Source organism: Labrus bergylta, chromosome 11 (assembly GCF_963930695.1).
Source record: "Labrus bergylta chromosome 11, fLabBer1.1, whole genome shotgun sequence".
NCBI classification, from domain to species: domain Eukaryota; kingdom Metazoa; phylum Chordata; class Actinopteri; order Labriformes; family Labridae; genus Labrus; species Labrus bergylta.
In genome coordinates this window covers 6,445,021-6,471,670 of record NC_089205.1, presented here as the reverse complement: position 1 = coordinate 6,471,670, position 26,650 = coordinate 6,445,021, and the positions used below count along the sequence as shown (strand labels likewise).

General features: G+C 41.3%; 2 protein-coding genes across 3 annotated transcripts in view; both read left to right on the top strand.

Moving 5' to 3' along the window:
• Window positions 1–11,859, top strand: part of sez6b (seizure related 6 homolog b) — a 140,018-nt gene extending 128,159 nt beyond the window's left edge. The window contains exons 13-17 of the mRNA XM_020640977.2: window positions 3,272–3,466; window positions 5,614–5,646; window positions 6,480–6,588; window positions 7,794–7,893; window positions 9,732–11,859. Of these exons, the coding sequence (XP_020496633.2) occupies window positions 3,272–3,466; window positions 5,614–5,646; window positions 6,480–6,588; window positions 7,794–7,893; window positions 9,732–9,818 (524 nt within the window). The 3' untranslated portion in view covers window positions 9,819–11,859. The remainder of the gene's footprint in view (window positions 1–3,271; window positions 3,467–5,613; window positions 5,647–6,479; window positions 6,589–7,793; window positions 7,894–9,731) is intronic.
• A 2,928-nt stretch (window positions 11,860–14,787) lies between these two features.
• On the top strand, window positions 14,788–25,975 carry phf12b (PHD finger protein 12b). 2 transcript variants are annotated; one of them, XM_020640981.3, is made up of 15 exons: window positions 14,788–15,510; window positions 16,444–16,625; window positions 18,708–18,780; window positions 18,899–19,352; window positions 19,600–19,720; window positions 19,811–19,943; window positions 20,028–20,192; window positions 20,312–20,455; window positions 20,661–21,357; window positions 22,159–22,260; window positions 22,369–22,518; window positions 22,639–22,734; window positions 23,796–23,878; window positions 23,969–24,107; window positions 24,745–25,975. In XM_020640981.3, exons 1-15 carry the CDS (start codon window positions 15,445–15,447, stop codon window positions 25,230–25,232), a joined length of 3,093 nt encoding a protein of 1,030 aa, XP_020496637.1. In that variant the 5' UTR covers window positions 14,788–15,444; the 3' UTR covers window positions 25,233–25,975. The 2 variants fall into 2 exon arrangements, with proteins under 2 accessions (XP_020496637.1, XP_020496636.1); XM_020640980.3 differs by having other exon boundaries at window positions 18,896–19,352.
• Window positions 25,976–26,650: the final 675 nt, after the last annotated feature.

The window sequence follows — 26,650 nt, the reverse complement described above, 5'->3', positions numbered from 1 at the left end:
CTCAGTGGTTGGCCGTCAGCTGCAGTCTTTGCGGTGTGTTCTAGTGCAACTTTTTGGCCAAGACAACACCAATTCTTTGCAGCCTGCTTGGTGTGTCAATGCCTTAACCCCGAGTTATTCTTGTTGCTTTGTCGGCGGCGTATGAATGAGATTAGTCAATACTGATGGACACATAGCAGCCTCTACAATCAGTGTGTGAATGGGCAGATGTGACCTGAGGTGTAAAAGTGCTTTGAGTTGCCATTTACCATTTCTAGCAGAAGTTACCGTATTTTCCGCACTATAAAGTGCACCGGATTATAAGGCGCACCTTCAATGAATGGCCTATTTTAGAACTGTTTTCATATATAGGGCGCACCGGATTATAAGGCGCATAGAATAGAAGATACTGCAGTCAAACGTTTGACTGGGGTTGCGTTATGCATCCACTAGATGGAGCTGTGCTAAAGGGAATGTCAACAAAACAGTCAGATAAAGTCAAACTTTATTAAGCGTTCTGACAACTCTTTTCACTCCCATGGTAACGATGTTCAAACGTTAATGTGCATATTCACAATATCTCCCAGCCTTGTTCAGTTGTAAACACGTAAAAGAAACACAGTCTGATACCGCTAATTCAAGCGTTAGTGCATAACTCAACATTGTTCAGTTACGTATAACACGTAAAGCTCACTTTTTCAGTTCATTCCCCGTCCACGAATCCCTCGAATTCTTCTTCTTCAGTGTCCGAATGAACAGTTGGGCGAGTACGGCATCCAACATGCCCGGCTCCCTCTCGTCATTATCCGAGTCAGTGTCGCTGAGCGCCGTGTACAACCAGTATGGATCAACCAATTAACCAATTGATCCATATATAAGGCGCTCCGGATTATAAGGCGCACTGTCGTTTTTTGAGAAAATTAAAGGCTTTTAAGTGCGCCTTATAGTGCGGAAAATACGGTACACTTTCATTCTAAAAGAGAAACTAGTTTTCTCCTCATCTGTTAAGTTGTTTGAAACAGAAATTGTATTGTGCATTTATTACATTTGTGTTAAATCTTCTCTGAACATATATGAGTTGTGTAAACTTCTCATACTGACAACAACCACGGCCATGACTCATACTCATGAATAACTCCTCCCCTTCAGGATGGTTTGTCATGTTTCCTTAAGAAACAGCCTGCAGAAAAAAACATCAAAAACATTTACAAAATCTTCTTAATTTCCCTTTAAACCCTTTTTAAAATGGACTATATTTAACATCATACCCTCCAGGGTCCACCAGAGGGGCTTTAGACTTGTATGTGTGTCTGGTTCGAGTATATGACATAGTTTTCTTTCTTTAACGAGCCGCTCACATTCGGAGGACTTAATTAACCTGGTTTCAAATTAAGGTGTCCCAGGATGGCCTAAATCTGCCGGAGAGAGTCTTCAAGCTGACAAGACTGAACATATTGTTTTATTAAACAGCTGTCAGCAGTTCAACAGCAGAAAACATGAGCCGTTATTATCTCAAACTGGTAAACAATTCCCGCTTATGGAACATATAATGTCTTATAATCAAATCTACTTAGTTTCTTTATTTAATTGGAGATTGTGGTGGAAGGTTTTCAGATTAAATGTAATCATCTTCTTCTTTTGTTTCTGATAAAGCTGCAGACGAGCTAAAAGTGCGTCGAGCTGATTAAAATATAATTTCCTCTTCAAACAGCCTCGAAGGCATTAACCTCATTTGCATGAAGGCCTCATACTCTGCCTCACCTACTTTCTAGGTGGAGACATATTGCAAGATGACACTGACTAACAATTAATTTTACTGGACAACGGAAATTACAGTGGAGAAGACAGGCGGGTCATTGTTATGCATGAGATGGAGATGACGAGAGAAAAGATGATTATTACAGGGTGTGTCCCAAAAATTTAAAAAAAGGAAATCTGTCATTTCTAAATATTCTCTTCAGCTTCAGGAGGAAACGACTGCAGCCTAAGATGTCAGGAGAGACATATTTTCCCCCTTTAATTAGGTTCTTAAAGACCTTACATGTAATATCTTTTAGTTATACTCTAGGATGATCCTTATGGCAGTCCATCATGTTTGAATCCCAAACATTTAGACGTTTCCGTTGTCGACGTTTCTGTAGCATATAGGTTCTTTTTCACAGGTTTGGATCGCTAGCCCCAATCCCAACCGTCCACCATTTCTGGTTTCTGCCGTGTTTTGGAGTTAAGCTCAACCAACAACTGCAACCAAAGGGAGCATTTCCCACCAGCAGTGTGAGACAGAATCTACACTTAGGGACTTGTAACATTAAAGGCACTTCCCTGCTAAGTGTGTACTGTCAAATTGTCAGGTCCCCCCTTCAGGTGGTCATGCAGACTTTTCAACCAATGGCACCCTTTCCTTGAGTCCAAAAATCTGCAGACTTTTCTGCGTGACTCGACCAGTTAAAAGCTAAATTGTGTTGTTTTCCTGACCCCTTAAAAAAAGTGCACAAACAAGACATAGATTATGTAGTGAATAAATCATCCAGGCAGATATTTAAGGCTTGTTAACACCTGCACTGCTTTTCTGGAATATTTCAGGACACGCTGCCTCAAAGATCTTCCTGACTTTCCAGTTCACATTTGCACCTTAGAGCAGGCAAATGTCACTGACGTGAAAAAGGACGACAAGTAAATCTGAGATTGCGGACCAAGCGACAGAGTCCGTCACTATGATTATATCAACAGTATTGGCAGTGGCAAAAAAAGAGGGGTAAAGAACATGCTGCTGAGCAGAAAAGAGAGAAAGTTTGATTTTGAGCACGGCAATCGAACCAATTGAGCACCGGTCACATGATGTAAACATCATCGACCATCATCAATCCTCTAAATTTTTCTTTCTGCAAAAAAATAGAGCTTTTTGCGTTCACACATGCAGCCCAACATGAATATTTCAGGACATTTTCAGGAGTATTGAGCATGTATGAAAGCGCAATTTTATAATTAATCTAAGGAAAAAAAGGTTGTGATCTTGAGAAATGTTGGAGAATTCATTGAATTACGGCAGGATGAAAGAAAAATCTAGTGGTGTGAAAATAGAAAAAGTCAGTCATATAAAACATGAAAAACGTTTAACTGGAGCTGCTCTGTGTGCAGATCTCTTTATCCCGACCCTTGTCTTATCAGAGACTCAAAAGAAGCTATTATAAATTCATATTGAAAGAACATATGAATCCAAAGTAGAATAGTCTCTCCTGGATTCAGTTTCCTGCACAGTCTTGTTAATCTCCTCTGTCCCCTTTACCTCCAGCTGAGACCTTCGAGCCTTGCAGTCACCCAGGGACCCCCACCTATGGGATCCCTGACTCCACAAAGCTCCACTTCCAGCCCGGAGAGATGCTCCACTACTCCTGCCTGAGCGGCCACCAGCTGCTGGGAGAGCCCGTTCTCCACTGTGTCCCTGGACACCCGTCTCAGTGGAGCGGGTTGCCACCTGTCTGCAAAGGTGAGGAACTGCAGCCTGATGTTTTCTCTGCATTATTTTGTCAACTTCAGTTATAGACAGTGTCAGGCATGTGCTGAAATTACCGTAACCGGAAGATTTTGATTATACTTTTTATTATAGTTAATTTCCATTATAACGATTTTAATTCTAATCATTTGCAAACAAAAGTCAAAGATATCTCCTGTATTTGAGTTACTGTACGTCAGATTCTTGTTAATTTTGATGGTTTTAGCTCTTCAATATTTAAAAGCACAATGTTTAAAATGAACATTTAATCTCACTCAGTTTTTGTCTTCTGCTCTGCCAGACGCTCTCAAATTGTTATTGATCAGCCGTACAACCACACGCAGTTAAAGTAAAAAAGTCACTGAGAGAAAGAAAAAAAAAAGGACAATTTTAACAGTAAAATCTAAATTAAAACAAAGTTTTGGAAAAATCTGAAAACAGAACATGAAACAATATAGAACAACTCAGTAAAATTAATTAACAACTCACACCTAAAAGGACATTTTTACTAAGCTGCTAAAGTGAAATGTGGAGGTTTGCAAATCTGCAATTTAAGTACAAAAAGAGCGACCTAAGGGTTCATTGCTATTTAATATATTAGTTACACTGGGGACAAATGAGGCCTGGAGGAGTCTTTTAGTTTTCATCACAGGAGCTCGAAAACGACGATCTGAGGAGTTGAAGAGAGTTGGTCGTAACTGCGCATCTTTATAAGAGATGTCACGCACAAACTCTCAGGTGATCAGGAAAACAATCCCGCCTATGTATGACTTTAAAATATGTTATCTGTTAATAAAGTATGGAAATATGACTTAGAAATGAATTTTATTTATATAACCAGGGGGGTTAAATCAGCCTGAGCCCATCAGCAGCTCGACACTTTCTCCACATGTGTGGAGAGGTCTGGAGCCGTTGTCATGACAATGTCAGGAGTGTTGTTGTTTCTATCTTTGAGTTGTCTTCGATTGCTCCGTTCAGGGAGAAGGCTTCAATTTAAATGGTGAATCTCATGTCACGTTTTTTAAGTCAGGCCTCAAAATAAAGTTGAAAAAGGTTCCCCCTCCCCTCCCAGCTCGTCATATTTATGTGGACAAAATCCTGTTTGTCAGCATCAGAGTGCAGCGAGCTATCAGCGGCGAGTAAATTAGGCCCTCTATGTGCATGATTCAGACGTTAGATATTCGGCTCATTTAAAGAGTCAGATGATCCTTTAAAGCTTTTCATATTGATTATTATTTCTTAGAGCCTCTGCCTGAATACTTCAACAACTTGAAAGACAATTTTACAAAACAAAAAAAGGAGCTAAACAAAGAAGAGCGAGCGTGCTTCAATAAAACATTAAAAACAAAGTCACAGTGAAACGCTGCAGAGGAAAACTGCTCTTTCTTAAAAAAAAAAAAAAAAAAAGGTCTCTGAAGTTTTTTTTCCTGACACTCTGAAGAAGGTTGTTCCAGTCTAGAGGCTGAAAATAACAAAAACAGTGGCCTTTAGTCTGAGCTGCACCCTGATGAAAGCACCTCAGGGAGGAGGTGTGAGTGGGATGGAGGGGGTCAGGGGTCATAAACAAACACACAAACAGGCAGAGAGTAGCAGAGACCTGTCACAGCCACAGACATGTGTTTGTAATGTGCTTGTAGATTTCTCTGAAGATTCCCAGCCTTCACTGCTCCTCTGCATCACCTCTGTAAACGGCCACTCACCTGTGCTGTTGGGAGGAGATCAACACAAAACATATCTGTGTTTAAGAGGCAAAGACAGGAAGCAAATGCCACTTGAAGTTAAATATAAAGCTCATCTAACATTAAAGCTACTCACTACATGAGAGGAGTTGTCGTTTGATTGACCTTTGGATTTGTGAATAATAACCGTGTTGCTGCATGTTACATACATTTGAAAACATTAAAGACACACAATAACAAAATGCATTTTCAACATGATCGTTTCAAATGTTCCTTGTTTGCACCACAGTTAAAATGTTACAGCAGTAGACTCGTTGTCGGCACTTGCATCAACTTTAAATGTTATTATTATCTAACCAAAGTGAAAACATACAGTATGCACTTCATACTCAGTCAGTTTTTTATTTTTACATTTATTACACTTTGCCCCCTCTTTAACATCGTTTGTGTTTTTCTCCTCAGGCCACCCAGCAGACGACGAGCACAGATTGGATGGTGAGTCCGTTTTTACCTGCACATCTTCCCTCCACACATACATACAGAAAACACATTACAGTAGGTCTAACTGGGGATGTTCCAAGTGGCTAATTTAAAATTTGGTTAAATTTGTATTTTAAATTTAAATTCTAGACTAGTTGAGTGGTCTTAAATTAGGAAAACACTGAGAAAACAGTCAGAATTGGGCACAACATATTTCAACACAGCTAAACACAGGATCACTGTATCAGCTGGTAAACTGTCATATCAGTAGGTAAGTGTGGCTTATGTTTGCAGTGCTAACATCGTCAGCCTTAAACCCTTATTGGTCGAGTGATTGACAGCCAACATACATTTGTATCTCCATTTTCTAAATCAGATCCTATCGGTTCACTGTGCTTGTTTACATCCGGGTAATAGAGCACTACAGCTGCATGGCTGTAGCCATTAATTGGAGCTACAGCCCTGACTTGTGGAGGTAGCTGCGTTACAATTTAAGCATTTGAAGTAGTAGCATATCGGGTCTGAATTAATAAAATATTAATAGTTACTTTAACTGACTAGTAATTCTGGTGTCTATCGTTAGGGTGCTGAAATTATACATTCAACCTGATAATTGCACACATCCCTGGGTTTAACAATATTTATTGTATTGCTGGGTGAATTATTACTCCTTAAGTTCTCCCGAACATGACAACCTTAGTTTATATTTACCAGTTTGAAGTTCAAGTTTTTGAGTTATGAAACATGATGAGCACATACAAATAAAGAGTTTACGTTAACAGAAGTGATTCTGACATGTTACCTGTTAACACGTGTGTATTACAACGTCGGCTGTCTTTGTCCACCAGTGTCCACTGCAGACCTCAGAATGGAGGGGGCCCAGGCGGCGTTTGTTGTCATCATCCCCGTCATCCTCCTCCTCGTCCTCATCATCGGGATCTACCTCTACTTCTCAAAGTAGGTTCCACTGAGCAGTGAAGAGGGAGAACTGGTTAAAACAGCAGAGTGAAGGCTGAGCGAGAGATAGATTACATACTCAACAGTCTGTGGAAATCAAACTGATGGAAGGGTTATTATTACCTGACATCAGAAGAAGAACTGACAGGATGAAGATTTCTTTATATTGCTGCATTTTCGAGTACTGACTTAAAAAACACAAAGACTATAGTTCAAGTCTTCAAGTTTTGCTATGGCTGAAGATAAACTTTAAAATACTAACATGGTCTGACTCTTCATCGAGCCCTCAAAGCTCTCTGTATTAGCACTGCTCATGTTTACGAGCGGTACCACCAGCACAGAATCCTGATTAAGTCCTGATGTAAATGAAAGAAACATGAGATTTGTCAAGCATTAAATCCAATTAGGGGCGGCTGTGGCTTAGTCGTCGCTCAAGTGGAACGTTGGAGGCTCGATCCCCCAGTCGATGTGTCCTTTGGAAAGACACTCCCTCTGCTTGGTCAGCAGCGTGTGAATGGGATTAGTTAATACTGATGGTCACAATACATAGCAACCTCTACCATCAGTGTGTGAATGGGTAGGTGTGACCTGCGGTGTAAAAACACATATTTTTCCATTCGTATGAGATTTAAATAAGACATTTCAAAGTGATCTGACAAATATGTATAACTTAAGTTTATTTTCAAGCAAGTGCAGAAATATGTCAAAGAACAAATGAACAGTTTCACCAACGCAACCCTACAACACGTTCAGAAAAAAATACACTGAGGCTTTTCAAGTGTGCAATAAATAGTCCCTTTGCTTTACTGAATATCTCGTGAGGCCCCTGCAGAGTGCATCATATCTTAAAATAACATTTTTATCAGATCTTTTGGACAAAAAAGGGGGTTTGGACAGCTTCTGTCTGAGGAGGAAGAAGTCAAAGAGAAGCAAATGTGACTGTTTTTAGCTGAAAGGATATTATATGAATAGATTTCAGAGAATTAGGATCAAGGATTTCAACACATTACTGTGACTAAAAATAAAATATGTGACCCGAAGAGAACAGATCTGATGTCTCAGAGGATTAAAAAGAAGAGCTCAAAACATCTTCTTCACAAGTTAAAGCTGCTGCTATTATTCCAGATAATGAATTTAACACACAATACACAAAACACAATATTTCACCTTTCTTTTTCATGGTTATACTCTGTGTCTGTGCTCAGGGTTCAGAGAAAGCCTCTCCGGCTCTCCTTGGCCTCCAGTTTACCGTATGAAAACATCAGCGCAGAATCTACGTTTGACAACACAGTTCATGAGACGACGGTGAGTGTGTTTGTGTCACTCTGTGAACGTCTGTACAGCCTATATGTGTGTGTTTGACTGGGCCCAAAGCTTCTTTCCCCTGATCCCAAAACATCACTAGAGCCTCAGTTTGAGTCCAGAATATAAAGTTTTAAGCACTGATCCCAATCCAAAAACACCCTTTGAACCTATCTTTTCTCTATCTACTGTAGACCGTTTTGTCTAGGAATCTTGTTCCCGACTACTTCTTTTAAATTGAAATACACACACACACACACACATACACACACACACACACAAGAGGGTCTAGCCTCGGAGGGCGCCTGACGTTGGACGGGTCAAAAAGATTCCAAACCTTTCCAAGAATTCTCCAACCATTCCCTGAATTCTCTGGTGTGCTTGTTTGATTTTTTTTTTAGCCTTGATGTTCAGCACAAAGCCAGAGCTGCTGGCAGCAGACAGTTGTGGAAATTCTCCAAGTGGTTAAAGCTTTTGTTGAGAGGATGTTTCCAAACACGACCCAAAATCCCTGCGAGACGGCGAGGAAGAAGAGAGGCAGCAAGAAGGATAACAGTGGAGTTTAGCTCCCTGAAAGAGTCATTAGAGAAATAAATCTGCTTAGCTGAGATCTGTGACAATCAAACAGGTTCGTCATAGAAACTGGGGAACCCTGCTGTAGATCTTTTAGCAGTCATTTATCCAGGGCCTAAATCCCTCTGGAGATGTTATGATGAAGAAATATCTGGCTGTTTAAGACACCTGTATGTTTATGCCACCATTTCACATGGCTGCTTTTGTCTATTAATTAAACATAATCATTTTCAAATATAAAACGATACTTGATAAAAGATTGTTTATTTGCTCCATTCCAGTTCTCAGCTGTCAGACTCTGGCTTTCCCTTTAAACCTTGACAGGTCAAAGGCTGAAATCATGATTTATTGCTGAGAAACTCGAATACTCCAACCACTGAATGGTTGTTGTTGTATTGTGAATAAAATATACCTTATTCATCCCAGAGGGGGAATTCATGGTGTATTCAGAGACATGCTACTCACACAAATAGGTGTGAAATACACACACATAAACAGGACCTATGGACACATATTAATGGAGAGGTGTCAGAGTGAGAGGGCTGCTCACAGGGAGCCTCCAGTGAAGTTGGGGGTTTGGTTTCTTGCTCAAGGGCACCTCAGGGGTACTCAGGAAGAGAATAGACACCTCTGCAGCAGCCAGAACACATTCAATAATTTGGTCCGTACTGGGTACTTTTGAACCGGCGACCCTCAGGTCCCCAACCTACAACAGACTGAGCTACTGCTTTGAATCAAAATCTTTTTATTTTCTTCCAAAATTAGAATCTTTAAATGTACATGTACATTACAATTTAGGGAACAAAAAAAAAAAATAATGTTGTAATTTTTACGAAAATGATACAGCCACAGTTTATGATGTACCATCTTGATTATGGATCATTTATGTTACACCAGGTGTGTTAGTCATTTTCTTTCTCTGTGTTGAATAAACCATTTTCTTCCTTCTTCCTCCATGCTGGCATTACCCAAGAACAATGAGGTGAGTTAATCCCACCCTGATGTAAAAAAATTAAGATTTCTAAATAGTTTCTGAACACATCACATGATGTGGGGAAATTGTACTGCAAATAAGGAGTTTACAGGAGGGGGTTATAGTTGCTTTTCTTGGGGGTGTTTAAGCCCCTGCCCACAAAAATGTCTGTGACATCCCTTGGTTTAGTCGGCTGTCAAACAACTAATTTGAATCATACATTTTTTTCTCTTTACAGGAAACAAGAGAATACGAGGTTTCGATCTGAGACCCGGTGTGTGTGTGTGTGTTTCAGTATGGACAGATAAGAAGCCCGCCGGCCTTTTCAACATCTGTCACACTCGCACCTTCAGTGACTCCCTCCCCGCCCTACGTCCTCTGAATATGAGCCTCCCTTTATTTACCCGACAGAGGACACCACTCCACCCCTGGAACGGCTGGACCACCGGATTATTTTTCTAGCTCCTCTACAGTCACGGTCCAGCAGCAGCAGTTTGTACAGTTTTTAATCCAGAGCTCGCATCCTGAGGACTTTCAGTGCATCTAGGAAAGCAAAGGGAATCCATGTCAAGCGAGCACCATTAAGTGCATATAACCACAGAGGATATGTCATGTTATGTACATTACACACTCGTCGTCTCCTGCCACCGTTTAAAGAACAATGTTCATGGTTTTATTGGCGTTAAAGAGTAACATCTTACCTATTGAACGTCTCATAAAAATGGCAGCATTTGCTTTTATCAGAGTGCCCAATAATTAATGCAATTTTATTAAAATAGGAACTCATAATGTATCTGCATTAAAATAGGTTGCATGTTTGGTGCAGAGCTTGACTTGGTTAGCTTAGCACAAAGAATGGAAGTAGGGGGAAACAAACAACACAGTGCAAAAAACTAAGTAAAAAAAAAAAAGTGAAGCTAATGTAAAAGTGTATTAAAACTGCAATCCTTATAATGGCCAGAAGAGAGCGACTCCAATTGTGGTAAAAAGTTGTTAGTGAAAATGAGCCTACCCCTTGCTTATTTACATTTTCCTAATGAGTTTATGGTCTCAATCTGTAGTTTAAAGTCGTCTCCAATACAGCATGCTGTGCATTTAGTACATTATGGTTCTATATAGATTAAAATAGATGAAGAACAATGGTACCCTTAGTGCATGCATGGCTTGGCTGTGTTTGTAACGCTGCAACAGCAACATTTTATTTAAAGCCTGTTTTTCCCCTCATCAATATACTTGTTACCTTTAACATGCACGCACAAGCTAGGGGCTAGCATTATTTTTCAACATAGCATTTGCTGACCCCTAGCATGGCTAGAGCTCTGCTTTCTTGTCTAAATATGGTCATTTTTGGTTCCATAAAACAAGATGGAGAAGTCAAAAAGGCTCAACTTAAAGATTTAAAACAGCAGAAATCAAACTTGTAGGTAAAGTATAAATGGTTATATCCACTGTTTACATACAGAATGTGTAGAAACAACTAGCTTGGCTCTTTCCATGTTCAAAAATACATCAAACAACACCCGGAAACATCTCTAATGAACATGTTTTATCTTGTTACTCATTTTTTTTTAAATGTTTCCAGTTAATCGAGAATTTTTCTCTTTTCCATTTACTTTCAGTATATTAGAGAGCGTTTCAGGCTTCTTACTCACCAGCTGCTTGCTAATGAATTAGCTACTCATTCGCTAACTAGCATTAACATACTGTCAATCAATATAGAGTAAGAGGCCCTTAAGAAATGTGTTTCCAGTCATTGGATCTTTGCTATTTAAGGTGTTAGTTGGCTTTATTTTTACTCGTCTTGTTCCCCCTTGCTTCCAGTGTTTATGCTAAGCTAAGCTAAAATGAATGCATCCTGACACGAGCTCTGTATCCAACATGTCAGATGTTAATCTTCCAGCTCACTTTCAGTAATCATACAGCTATTTCTCAAAATGTCTTTAAAAACTGTCAAATTATGATTATATAAATGATCAGTAAATCGAAGAAAAAAAAAAAGCCAAAAGGGATCGTTTAAGTTTCTATTTCAACACTGTAATAAACAAACTTCTTGGGTTCATATGCAGAGTTAAAGAAAAGGTGATTTGATTCTTCTTAGTTTATCCACGTCAGTGTAGCGTAACAAATTGAGTTGATTTTTTTTTGACATCTCGTGTTTTTCTTTTGTTGAAGCGAAAGGAAAATGCACACTGAGGGAGGCTGTCGCTCATTTTGCCACTGCTTGTTTTGGAGATTGCGTCTAAATTCAGACCATTACAGTCAGTCAAACATACCGGGATGTCCTATGATAATATGTATCCATGCAAGCTGGTGTGATGACAATGATAATAATTAACCTATTTTTGTTCGACTGTACATAAAGTACGGATTAAGCTACTTCACAAACATCCTCAATAAAAGTTATTGTTCAGAAAAAATACAAAGGTTTTTTTTTTCCTGGTCTCCTTGATTGCATTGTGTCTATTTGATTTGATTCAATTATTAAAGCTTGTATGCGACCGATGACATAACTGTCCCCTTTAACAGAAGGCATATATGAATATAAAAGCATGAAATACAAGTGCTGAGTAGCACAGTAGGTTTGGGCAGTGACAGATTTGTTGGAACCTACAGAACAGATTTGGTTCATGTTGAACTAGAAACATTACTCTTTCCATACACCAGAAAAGCTTTCACTGCTGACACCATCTGGAAAGAGTGTGACCTGTGAGGCTTGATAAGCTTTCATTAGAGCTGTTCAATTGTGATTCAATCACCCTGGATGCATGTTTAGACAAGGAGTAAAAAATCTTTTAAACATTCACTTTAAAAGGCAACTTCAAACCTGTAAGATTAATATCAAGAATAACAATTAATTTCCTCCTATGGTGAATGATGTTAATGTTTTAGCACTTCAATGTTATCAAAGTGGAAATTACCCAGAGGATTTTGTGAATTTTAAAGCTTGTGAATATAATTTACATGAACTAAAGTTTCCATAACTGCTGTTCACCTGCAGTTTTGGGCAACTATCCTGATGCCACAGATTTCCATTGTTCCATAAAAAACAAAAAAAAGACAGAAATTCCAAAGGCAGACACCTCCTTTGGCATTAATTAAAGTAATATGTCATTTCTACTTGAACAACTCTGCAATTATGGCAGTCACACTAAAAAGTTAAGAGTGATCTCTTCCTTTTAATGCACAAAGTTTCCTCTGTGCCTCCAGAGAAAGAAATCAGTAACAGCGTACGTTAATGAACGAGTGAAAATAGTCCCATTAAAAGTGATAATTAGCTGTGTAATGAAGTCATGGCATGAACAAACTGCGATGCATCTGCTGTTCGTGATGTATTGCGTTTGTCAGGGCAGCCGTGTGTCTCTCAGCAGGCTGTAATAGATTTCTTTAAAAAAAGGAAGTCTGAGAGGGAACCTGCAGCAGAAAACACAGCCTGTGTCCATCTGACTGAGGCTTTTAAAATGAATCATCCTGGAAGAGAGTGCTCATTCTCAGGTGAATGACCTCGATGATTGCCATTATCTAAAAACTATATTCACTAAATTGCAAATTTAGTGTTTGCTTGCCTTTGGGTTCATCAAATGCACATTTGAAATGCTATAACAGTCTGTTTTTTGCTTTTTTTAAATGTGTGCTGGGGAATTGGACGTATATTTATTTTACAAAGCAAGTGGATATACAAGGCTTAACCCTCCTCCAGTTTGGTCAATATGAAGGAATACAGAGCAAATATGTTTACGTTGACAATTCATAGCCTGGTTCCTGAACCCTCAGTGTAACTATGATATTTGTCAGCAATTTAGGCAACTTGCTGACAATCATAGCCTTTTTTTTAATGGATCTTTCCCTCCACTTGCGAACAAACTCAGCCAACATGATTTCTAAGCAGGAATATGAACTTGTCATAACAAGGAAAAGCTATTTGCATTGATGGCATCAAATAAAAATGAATGGAACACATCATTCTAGATTAAAATCAGTCAAAGCAGACATTTAAATATCAAAAATGTGACCATTGTGATACTGTGGTCGTATCCCACCACAGATTGCTGGCGCCCTCTGCTGGTAAGAGCTACAGATGACATCATCCATGAGCAGGGGTATGTTTGCGGTATAATGTTGTTCAAACCTGGCAACAGATTAAGACTTTTTTATCAGTCTGCGGGGTAATCTGGAACACGTTTGTAATCACAGGAAGATTCAAAATAATAAATGTATTTCTTTTTAATTAGATCTAAAAAGGATTGTTTTTTTTTTTTTTACATGTATTTGTTCTCTTTAAATAAAAGGGGGCATGTAACCACAGAGTCAAATATTGCTTGCTAAGGATCTCCTCTGATTCACAACATTTATTTGATTTATTGACAATATTCAGTATATGCTGTATTTTTTTTCTCTTAGGATGGTGAAGGGATGACCTCCATACTCTGTCTAATTGGCTAGTACGCACTGACTAAATATGCAAGTAGTCTTTTATTTTTTCTATTTTCTTTTCTATTTTTTTATCTTTTATAAGGGGCACTTTACTGAAGCTGGCACTTTATGAAGGTTTTTTGCACTGACCAAATTTCATTGTACATGTGCAATGACAAATAAAGATATTTTCTATTCTATGAAAGAGGTAGTTAATCTTCTCCTGGACGGGCCACTTAAAAAAATAAGAGTAGCCCATACCCACTTCTTTATGCAACACTACACTCCTGCTTATTCCCTCCATATTCTCATTGTCTTTATCAAACTGGACAGGAGAGGGTGATACTGAGCCTTGTTTAAGTCTCTAATTTGTACAGGTAACATGCCGAATACACGAGCAGGCATGAATTAATCCACAACTCATTTTCACTTCATTTCAAGTGTATATTTGGTAAACCTGCAGGCGAATGAGCGTTAAATGTGTTGTTTCCCGAGTTGAGTTCTGAGAGCAAAGACTGGACTAGACAACTAGCAAATCATTGTTTCCTTACCCCCCGAAGATGTGCTGTTAGATGTGTAGTGTCTACATGCACAACTTAAGAGCTAAAAAGCTACCTTTTGCAAGGTTGAGGTGCCACTGGTGCATTTCGTAGTGATGGTGTACATGCGTGTATCTTACTTGTATGGAAAGGTCATTCAGTATCGCTTAGCATTAACTATTAGTACCAACAGATTCAGAATATAATTCGCAGAGTGGCAGCAATAAGCCACACTAAGAAATGTGTAACAACAAAAGTAACAGTGTCAGATAAAGTAATACATATGAGAGTAATTCCGGTAAAAGGGTAGACAATCTTTTAAAACGTATTCGCTCCTTTTTGGAAAATGTCTCGTCGTAATGGTCTATATCCGTCCCCAATGCGCATGCGCCCCAGTCGGTTCGCGGTTGCGCCAACTGGTAGAGGATGTTGCTAGCAGCCAGGGTAGATGCACAGCCTTTTTCACAACAATAACATCAACCGAATTTGCATCTCCACAAACCCGATTTCAGGATAATTCTTTCGGAACTCTACCGGAAAACGTGCATTGGACCGAACCACGTGGGATTTCTTCTTCGTAGGAGCTGGCTTGATGTGGTGTTGTTGACAATGGGAGCGGATGGGTTTGCAGATTTACAGGACTCCTTTCTGCAGGAGCTGAAACAAGAATCATGGCTGGCCAGCTAGGCCGCGGCAGGGTTTTGTAGCTTACTGCAGCTGTCTCTTGATAGAGGAGATTGTATGTAAGGCTCAACGCCAGTGTTTTAAGATTGGTGCTAAAAACTGACGCTATAGTTACAAGAATTAGGAGGAGTTTTGTTGTCTTTTTCGGGCCCGCAAACACAAGCTAGTGAGCCCGCTAGCTTCACAACCTTGACTGGCTGACGTCTTGCTTTTCGTAGTTAGCTCTGTTAGCCGGCTAACGAGAGCTAGCGTCGCTTTGCCAGCCTTTCTCTGCTGGAAAAAACACTTTTATTTCGGGAATTACTCTCATCTTTCCGTGCCGTCTGGGCATTTGTACCGCAAGTCCCTATTTTTGCACCGTCTGCTGCTGGATGAATGTGGGACAAAATGGAGACCCCGACGATTGTGTACGATCTGGATACCTCTGGGGGCTTAATGGAGGTGAGGCTTGCTCTTCTCTTAGGCCTCATTGAAGTGAACTATCCCCTCTATTATGACGCAAACATGCCTTTACATTTATAACAATCGCCTTTATATTAAGCATTGCATTTCTGTGATAGATAACTGAGTACCTCTGGCTGATAATGGAGGCTAGTTGAGGTATTTCAGGCCCTTTCAGTGATCAGATCACCCTTTAGCCTCCCAAATGACTCTTTATTTAACACAACTATTGTGATTTTATAAGTCAAATGTAGCATCTCTTAGTGGTATGGATGTAGTGCATGTAAAAAAACATGTGATTTAGTCATTAAAAGCCATTTTTTACAGAATACTATCATCAACAAAGTATTACAATGTTGAATTACTTACTACTTTTAGCAGCTATAGATATAGAAATGTGCTCTATTCTTCATTTTTAATACATTGACATAACAGGTGATGATGGGATGTGTAAAGGAGCCATCCTAGTTGTCTTACAAAAACTTGCAAGCCCAACTTATACTCTCACAATGAAGGCCACAAGTTAAAGGTGCTCTATGTAATTTGGTAGATAAGTACAGATTCTGTGGTATATGTTCATAACTCTGTACACTAATTTGGTCCCTGGAAAACTGTTTGTAGATAAAATGCTACGTGAGAAGTTATGATTGAAGGCCCCCCCAACAGTGAAACTTTAAGTCTCCTGGTAGATTTTTAGCTCCAAACAGTGTCCAGGGACCCATTTTTATCTTTGAATAAAGTTTGTGTATTCAGTTCAGAAAATATAGCATAGAATTGTTTCACTTCTCCAACTTTCAAATGTCACTACCAAATCTACATAGAGCCCCTTTAAAGTTACCAGAGCTTCAGATTCTCTAAATGTATTAAATGTCAGGGCTATCATATCCTCAAATTAATCTGATCAACTTCCTTTTTTTTCTCCCCCCCTCCCAGCAAATCCAAACACTGCTCGCGCCCCCGAAGTCCGAGGAGGTGGAAAAGAGGAGTCGGAAGTTGGTGAGGGACGTCAGGAGGAGCGGCAGGGCCACCAACCATGACACCTGCGATAGCTGCAGGGAGGGGGGAGACCTGCTCTGCTGTGACCACTGTCCTGCAGCCTTCCACCTCCAGTGCTGGTGAGTTTTAAACAAAAAGAGTTCACAGTGAAAACGTTTTAACACGCATCAGTGCATGCTAAGTGGAGAACATACAATGGACTGCAAGATTTGGTTTCAGTTGGCTGGACGCTTAACACTGCGAGGGTTGTTTCTCTGATGAAGTTGTGCTGCTCTTTGTTTCTGCAGAACATTTGTCTATGCAGCATGCTGACTCAGATCCATTCCCTTTTAAGAAATAAACCTCCCAACAAAATGGAAAGGGGGATAGTGTACCAGTCACCACATGTGTATTTATTTCAGAGGGTTATCGAATACAGCTCAGAGTTCAAAGACAGAAGCTGCCTTATGTTGTCTCACCCTTTGTGAAAATGTGCTGTCACATTTGTGGTGGATGCTAAATACTAACTTCTGCAAGGATTGTCCCCCTGATTTAGTTGAGCTATTTTTTTTGTGTGCAGCAGAGATTGTAACCTGGCAATTGCATGAAAAATCACTGACTTTACTAACACTTACTTATGCACACATTTCCATCAGGGTCGTTTTTATTTAAATGAATATTCCACTTACAATTACTGTTTCTTCTCCGTTTTCACTGTTCAGCTCTTCATGCAACTGAACCGAGGAGGGCGGTAGTGAGCCTTGTCTAGCTCTTTAATTTGTAAAGTTAATACGCCGAATTGAAAAGCATACATTAATTTAATCAAAAGTACATCTACGAGTCATTTCGTCGTGTTTTTTGGTAAAGCTGCGAGCTTTTGTTTGTTAAATTGAAGGTTTTTTTGAATGGAGTTCTGCGAGCAGAGACGACAGCAGCTAACACAGTTGCTAACCCGTTATGTTTCCTCTCTCTCCGGAGAGTGTGTGTTGTTAGCTATGGGGTGTGTCGTTTTGTGCGCTTCATCATAACATTGAATTGTTCATGCAACGCGTTGTTTTATGTGTTAAAGTGGTCGTGTATGAGGTCTGTGAAAGCGGCTGAATGAGCCTGTAGTCGGTCCTCCCCTCCCGCCGCTCGCTGCTGCTGCCGCTGCTAAAAATGGAGTCGAGTCTGCCTCTGTTTACAATATGGCGACCTCACTGCTCTCTTTTTCTATTCAACCCGCCATCTTACCAACCTTTTAAAATCCAGCTTTCAGCAGGAAGGGTTTGCATAAAAGTTTCCTCTTTGTGCAGAGATGAAGCAGCAGCATCATGCCATTGTTGTTAGTCTTTATAACGGTGTTTGTATCGTAGCGTTTCGTTGCATTGCTCCTCGAGAAATGTGTGCATGCATGATTATTTTAACTTCGGCATTTGGTGAGGTTGATTTCAGACTGTCACTTGGAAACGACTGAACAGAAAGACTTTTTATCCATATATGGGCATGACTGTGAAAAGCTTCATCTTAATAACATGTCATATCAGAGGTATATAAATGTATGTAATCTGAAAGGTAATATCACACAAGGTATTCTGGTCATGTTTGCTTGTCAGTGGGAGATTTATAGTTTATACTGTCAACTATAAACCAATCACCACAGATCCCTCTTTGACTTAGCATTCCTACAATTTATCTCATTAAACAGCAAGAGCTTTTTATTAATCGTCTTTGTCGATGTGAATACGTCTTCCTTACATTATTGTAACATTTTCTGTGGTCATTTACTTGAGAGATACACGTTGCAATTATGTGTGAGTTATAATACCCTTTTATTTAACATCATGGATGATATTAATGCTTCATCTGTGCTATACTTTTGTTAGTAGATTAGACATGGAGATATCTTAACAATTCATTGCCAGGCTTTTTCTTTATTGTAAAGCAACAATCAGTCCACTAGATGGCGGCAGAGAGGGGTGAAGTTTACTATCTGAGTGATAAATAAATGAATGTAGGTAACTATAAGCTGCCAGCATTGCTGTTATGTTAGACTACTATGTGGGCAATATGTATTTTAATTAATTGGACGGTGTATTAATGTTTTCTGTTTAACACTTTCTTCTGCACATGAAATAAGAAGCTATACTTTTGAAGCACAGTGTTAAGACTGCATAAACACATTTTGTGCATTAATTAGCATCCTGGTTAGTTACTGATGATGGTGTTGTGTCTTGTTACAGTAACCCGCCTCTGAGTGAAGAAATGCTTCCCCCTGGGGAATGGATGTGTCATCGCTGTAATGTTAGAAAAAAGGTGGGTGGCAAGTCGTTACTCCTACATGACCAATCCTCTTCTTGTATTTGAGAAAAGTTGTGGTTGCTCTCTGTTGCCGAATGGACTAATACATCTTTTTTTTGTTTTCTGGAAGAAGCGAGAGCAGAAATCAGAGCAGACAAACGGTCTACCAGACAGGCCCTCGACAAAGCGCTCTGCATCCCCCGCCGTGGAGCTGGAGCTGAATGCCGGCCCACTGCGGCTCGATGGGCTGCCTCCAGGTGCCGGAGCGGCTGGACCCGGTCTACGTGTGGCACAGGTTCGCCTCTTGGACCGCAGGACCAGCAGCAGGCCGAGCAGCCGACCCGGGACGCCCAACTCCAACACGTCGTCCACCCCGACCCCGTCTGAGGAGCAGAATGACGGAGAGGAGGAGGCTGCAGAGGCCGAGGATGAGGTGCAGGGTGCAGAGCTAGAAGGCGCTACGCTGACTTCTCCAACGCCACGCCTCCTCAAGAGACCGTTTCAGCTGCTGATAGCAGCCGCCATGGAGAGAAACCCCACGCAATTCCAGCTGCCCAGCGAGCTCACCTGCACCACTGCACTGCCAGGTCAGTCTGACTCGAGGAGATCCCTATAAATGATGCTTTAGTTATGAGGAAACTGGCTCTTCACAATCTAAGCAAGCTGTCTGCTGTTTTTCTAAGAGGGTTTCTATATATTAAGTATTAAGAAGACAAATAAGAGAAATTAAAGGCATTTCAGAATTTTTTGACATGAGCTACTCCGGACAGTTTGAAGTGATCTGGCTTTGATTGTTTCTCACATGTTCCTGTCTCCTCGTGTTTGGATTTCTAGGCAGCAGTAAAAGGAGGAGAAAAGAGGAGCTGCTGGGGAAGCCGTTCAGGAGACCTCAGCATGAACTGGATTCTAATGGTCTGGTCCCTCTACCGGTCAGAGTCTGCTATTCTTGTAACAGGTGAGTACTGCCAGGTTCCTGTAAATCCATAGATGTTCACACAGACTGTAAATATAGCATGTATCAAACTGGTCGTGTTTCCTCTCACAGGAGCTGCAGGTTGGCACCGCTGATCCAGTGTGACTATTGTCCCCTTCTGTTCCATATGGACTGTCTGGACCCTCCGCTCACAGCTCTACCTGCCGGCAAATGGATGTGTCCGAACCACGTGGAGCACTTAGCGGTAAGAGTCAGGCTTGTGGTCTTTGAGTTAGTATTTTAGGTACCAATGATTCAGAGGTCTAATCTGTTTTCTTTTGGTTTCCAGCTGAATCAGAGGACCCTGAGCCTGTCCAGTCGCTGTCAGCTCTTCGACCAGTTCCAGGACCGCATGTCCCAGCACGCCGTCAAGGTGGACTTTCTGCGTAGAGTTCATCGGCAGAACACACCCAACCGACGCACAACCCACCAGCACAACAAGAAGAGCATAAAGGTAGAGCGGCTGCCTTATTGTGACGTTGTTGATCGGGTTTCTTAAATTCTAAATCAGGACAAACAATCCATTGTCATGGTTCGCTGGTAACGACTAACAAATCTCTGGTTCGGTCTTAGGTGCCAGATTCCATCAAGTCCCAGTACCAGAATCCTCCCCCCTTGCTGCTTCCTGCACGGCAGCGCCAGCTGGAACTGGTTTGTAGCGGCGTTCCTGACCATCAGTCATCAAAGCACCTGACCTCAGATGCTGAGCAGCAGGAGGTAAGTGTGATGAATTTAAACCACCGTTTGTTTTGAACCTTTATGACTTAGTCTTTAACAAAAAGGTCTCTGTAAGGATGACAGTTACCCGCCCCCCCCCCCAAAAAAAAAAAAAAAACTTTTTGAGTCGTTTCTAAATAATGCAACAAAATTGAAACGCTTCAACTTTTCTCCTCTTGTTAAAACATATTCTTGTGTTGAACAGTGGCTTCAGGATGTCATCGCCCTGCAGTGCAGCATCATGAGACACCTGTCAATCAAGCCCAAATCTTCATCCACCCTGCCATCAGTAACGCCTCCAGCAGAGTGGAGCCCTGAGCAGAAATCTAGTTCTAAATCCTGTGTCACATCTGAAGATGTGAAAACGAAAGCCTCCATAGGCAGGACTTCCTCCCTTGAGCCCTGCTCTAAGCCCTGCAGTACACCTGTTGACACCCTGTCAGAGCTGGGCGTTTGTAAATGCAGCATGACACCCTGTCAGAACTGCAGGAAACCTAACGGACCTCTGACAGAGGAGCACCAGCCTCCCAAAGCTAACGGACCTGTAGACTGTAGCCGCTCCTCGGATTCCTGCAGGCAGGGCGAGCTGCAGCACAGACTGAAGCCCAGCACCGCACCCTCGGACTCCGCCCCTGCCTCCGGGCTGCTCAACCACTTACGAGCAGAAACGGTTAAAAAGGAGCCCGAGAGCACAACGGAGGCGTGCGCTCAGAAAATCTCCCCCAGTGCCCCGACGTTATGGTTACACAGCGGGCAGCAGAACCACAGGAGTCAGACGGAGCTGCAGGAGGAGAGCAGCGAGGAAAAACCCTCCATCACCAGCAGTGCCCGCTCAGACACACCACTTAAAGGAGACAAGGAGCACGGCCACAACAAGCTGGTGGCGACCCCGCCCACTCAAGGTATGACACTCCTGAACCAATAAAGTATATAGTATATCAAGACGTAGCTTTAAGCCACACCACTTAAGGTTTAGAGCCCCACAGGAGAAATACATGGACTTAATCTCATCAGTGCTGGGCGAGCTGTTTTTAAAAGCTAGAATAGACACACTATGAAGAGCTTACATTAAAACTTTAAACATTAGAACTTTTGCGAAAAGATGTTTGTGTAGTGTTGTTGAAACTTCCTAGTTGCTACCTTTTATTGCTAATTGTTAGCCTCTTCTCAGGGTGTCGGTAAGTTTTGTCTTCTTGAATAAGTCTTGTCTGTTTTCTGTCAGTTTTCAACATGCTTGAGATGATTTTCTCCCCAAATAAGTGAATATCAAGGTGAAAATGTATTTTTAAATGAAGCTGGATCCTAAGTCCAGGTGCCTTTTGGATCAAACTTCCAACTTTACCTTGACCTGGATGACTGAGAACCTTCACAGACTTTTTGTATGGTGGTTTTGACTTTGCATAAAAAAACGGAACATAATAAATGTAGCATTAAGTCATACGAGGGTATTTGGAGGGTTGTCTTACAGTTGTTGGGTTATTAAAAAGGCAAACAGTAACAGTGGAAAGATGAATTCATTCATTCAGTCTCTGGTGTTTCCTAGCATACACTGCCCCCTACTGTCACTGAGCTGGTCAGAGCCCAACAGCGCCCTCTGGTGCTCCTTGACACTAATTCCCCATCTGTCTGAATTCACAATTAAAATGATCACGATGAGTCTGAGTTCTTCAAACAAATGCTTTCTGTTCATTTCCCCTGTGCAGACATTAAGGCTGGTCCTGGTCCTGGACTGATGGACTCACTGCTGCCCAGCACTCTGTCCTCCATCACCAACCTCTCCAGCTGCATGAAGGATATGGATGGAGGTAGGTGTAGACACTCGATATTTACCTTGGAGGGGTTGTAGTATTGCCTTTTTTTTTTACGCTGTCAGCGGTATATACCTCTCTTAATGTTTGTGTGTGTGTGTGCAGGAATTGAGCTGGACAAACTGGATACAGAGATGATCAAGCTGCTTGCCTGGCAGAGGATCCAGCAGCTCTTTCCCCCAAAAGTGCCCCCCAGCACTTCTCCTCTCCCTGCCCCGAGCGCCGCCATCAAATCCCCGTCACCCCGGCCTGACAGTAAGACACTCCACCTCTAACGCTGCTCAGTCTCTCTTCCAAAATGATTCTCTATTCATAAGAACACCTGAGCACAAATATGTCCCAACTTTTCTAAAAACACCCCCTCCTCCCCACTAGGTAAAAAGAAGGTGCAGGCCCGGGCCGTCTTCTACCCTCTGACAGGAAAAGGAGGAGCAGTCAGCATGTGTTACAGAACATTATACATAGGATCTGGTAAGAACAGTTGCCTGTTGTGTTCTTTTGCAGAGTGAAAGATGTTCATAGTGTCAATAATGAGCTTTTTAACTTGTATACTATGTAGGAAATAACTTTTTGAAACCTACTAATGTTTTATTGGGGGGAAAAATGAAAATTTGTCCTAGCATCATTTGTAGAGAACCTGAGTATATACAGGCTTCCTGCAGATCCTTCAAATGGATCTTGAAACTGAAGGTCTTAAAATGTCTGAAAGAGTCTTATTATTGCTTGTGAGAGGTCTTTTATTTTGAATTGCACTTTAACTGAGACATGTCTGGATACATTATCAAGTCCTCACTGTCTATATAGTGTTCTATGTCTTTTCAATATTAGTTTTTGTGGATTAGATTTGTTGCACTTACTGACATGGTTTCCTCCTCTCTAGGTCCTTGCTTGAGTTGTACTTACTCTTACAGCTTATGGTAACACCAGCCGCAGATGTGTAGAGAGTCGCTCTGCTGACCTCTGCTGGTCACTCCTTAATCTCTCTCTTAATTGAGGAGTCTTTTCAATCACACCAGCACTGCACAAAGTTGCATGATTATGACCTAATGAGGGAGGAAACCTGTTTAAAAAAAAAAAAAAGTGTCACCACCACCCTGATCTGCATTGCTATGTATCCCAGCACACTTTGAGCAGTGAAGCGGCGGCTTGCATTCCATGAGGGTGAATTTTCAGTGGCGTCATGGCCCGTGCAGTGGTTGATGGTGGCGGCTGCACTTGCAGTCATGATGGCACATATGTCATTATTTTATACTGCTATACACGGTATACAACAGTGTTTCTATGTAGGTCATTTTCCTCGTACCAATGCTTTTATTTCACAGAGGACAAAGTCAATGCTACGGTTCATTAACATGAAATATGTTGATCCTGTTAGCATTTCTGGAGGCTCTCTTGACTGGGTGCTAGGCCCCCAATGGCCCAGTGTTTTAGTTCTGCAAACCTTGGCTATGGTGTAGTATTTTCTAAAATGCCTTATTTTGTCTTCCCTGATCTTTACTGTTTGTGTCGTTTCTTCAATGTGTCTTGTAAAGGTGCTGACATGGACGTGTGCCTTACAAACTACGGTCACTGCAACTATATATCGGGGAAACACGCCTGTATTTTCTATGACGAGGTAGGGTCTTTGAACTGTACCCCACCCCCCCTTTGTTGTACTGTCACTGAAGTACCCGGTGTAAAAAAAAGTTTCCGTGTGTGTCCGCAGAACACGAAGCATTACGAGCTGCTCAACTACAGCGAGCACGGCACCACGGTCGACAACGTCCTCTACTCGTGTGACTTCTCTGAGAAAGCTTCGCCGTCTCCGCCCAGCGGCCTGGTGGCCAAAGTGCAAGGCATCATCCGTGAGTTCACCTCTTTTTATCTGACACTGTTCCTGCATCCAGTAGGGGGCATCAGTGAGCACAAGTCTGAACGCACAAGATCAGACTTAATTCTCCAAATTGTTAATTAAATAACCAAATGGATCATTTTATTCTCCATTTAATAATCAGCATATTGTCTGAAGTCTGAGTTATCTTTTCATCATTGCATGGAGGACTATGGACACGGTTGTTTTGTTTTGTTATTTCCTCTGTAGAAAAACTTAACAGCAATATCAGAGTTTAAAAAGACTTGATTTAAAGTCTGGAGTGAAACATCTGCTGATGTTTTCTACCGACTGAATCGTACAGATTCTTTGCACAATATTCAAAACGTCCAGTAGGCTTTAAGGAAAAATAAAGAGTATGAAAGATATTTGTGTTTTTTGAACTTTTGTCATTGTTTATTAATTTAAAAGTGAATAAAAAAACAAAAAAGACTGGCGTTATATTCATGGAAAGTAGCATAAATTTTACATGACGCTGTTTTTATTGTCAATTGGATCAGTGTTGTCTGATAAAACAGTCGACTACTGTGGTTAAAATGTGTTGGTATCCTGGCTGTAGTTCACCTGCCTCCACCTGTGCGATGCTTCATCTCTCTGCGTTCTCCCTGCAGGTCGTAGTAAGCAGCGTGAGGATGACGAGGGTCCCAGCTCCGTGGTCGGTTTGCTTCCTGCCGGCGGTGTGATGAGCAGCCAGTCGCAGGGCGGCTCCGAGCCGTCGTGCAGCTGCAAGGCGAGCAGCTCCAGCCTGATCGGGGGCAGTGGGGCGGGTTGGGAGGGCACCGCCCTGCTCCACCACGGCAGCTACATCAAACTGGGCTGCCTCCAGTTCGTCTTCAGCATCACAGAGTACGCCAGCAAGCAGCCCAAAGAGGAGCAGAACGCCACGCCCGCTGCCACTTTCACTAGCACCACGTATATTACCAACGCCACCAGCAGCAGCAGCAGCAGCAGCACTACCAGCACCGCCCCCTCCTCCACCCCCACCCCTCCACCACCCAGTACTGCCACAGTGAGCGGCCCCTCTAGCCAGGAGGAGCCCAAAACTGAGACTGTCCCAGCCCACCAAATGCTCATTCTGCACGCCAACTCAAATCCATAACCCGCACAGGAAGTCCCGCCCTCCCTCCTTTTTGTTTTGCACCTTCCGAGTCACGATGAAGGGAAAGCTGCACAGCTGGTTGGTCAACAGGGAAACGTTTTTTTTTTTTTTCTGTTTTTTTTTTTCATTTTTAATGGTTTATATCTTTGCATGAACTTGAAGTATTATTGACAATCTCTTCTGTTTTTGAATGACTGACGGTAACCTTCTGTTCACTTCAGAGCGAGAGAACATTTTTTACCTGCGCTCACCATTTCTTTGCCAGTATATCGTTTATGTATGGTGTAACATTATTTTGTCAGTCAGCCCATTTAGCACAAACCTTTTATTTAGTAGTAATGGATTCCATACATTCTAATTTCTTTTGCTGCTTTTGCACCACAGGTAGCTAAAAAATGTATGAAAACATACATGCTTATACACTATGATATGTATATATAATGTAAATATATATAATTCAGTGCCTCTCACTTGGAGATACATTGGATTTCATGTAGATTTACCATTTTTTGGTTTTTAACTGTACAGTTCATGGAATTTGTGATACCGTGTAGAGTACCAGAAGTTTTGTGATAAAACACGTTCTTAGTCTGTACTTCCCGCTGTCGTCCATCTGTAAATACCCTCTAGTTTTAGCACTCATTTTAACATCCTGTGCTGCTCTGTATATAAGCACTCTTTGTCTGTACTGCTCGTCTGTTCAAACATGTAAATACAGAAAGATTTTCTAAGAACAAACTCAACACATCTGTGTCGTCTGTTTATTTGGTTCAAGCTTCTGTTAGGGCCAACTCAGCGTTTGAGTTTTGTTTTTCTTCTACTTAAAGTCACAGTACCAGTTATAACTGAGTTCAGAGTGTTTATTTAGAGGCTTGTCTTTGATTTCACGTCTCATCTTTGCAGGCCTGCCATTGGCTGATTGAGCGCCTGCAGAGGGTGTCCTTCAGCAACGTCCAGATTAACCCTCCTAACCTACGTTAATTTATGCTGCATTCATGTGTTGCCCCGATGGTCCAAGTCTTTGAGTTTGAGAAGTCGTTCTTCCAACTTCAGTGTGTTCACCTTATTTCAGTTCGGAAAGTCGGAATGTTTTAGTTCACTGATCTTCTTCGTAGCAGCAAACATTGTTGATGCTACGAAGATCAGTGAACTATAGGTTTATTCAAAGTAGTCTTTACAGGCGATTAATTGTTCTTTTCTATTTTTAGACATTACAACATACAAAGAGAAAGAATGAACAATAGAAACAAAGTCAACAGCTGTTCTATTGTTGAAAATAATAACACAACAAAGGAAAGATAGACGTGACTCCAAGTCTGTGAACTTCACTGTACACTCCATCATTTTATATTTTTGTCAATTTATGAAAAATTCTCATTCTTACCTGTGCACATAAACCATTTTACCCTCAGACTTTT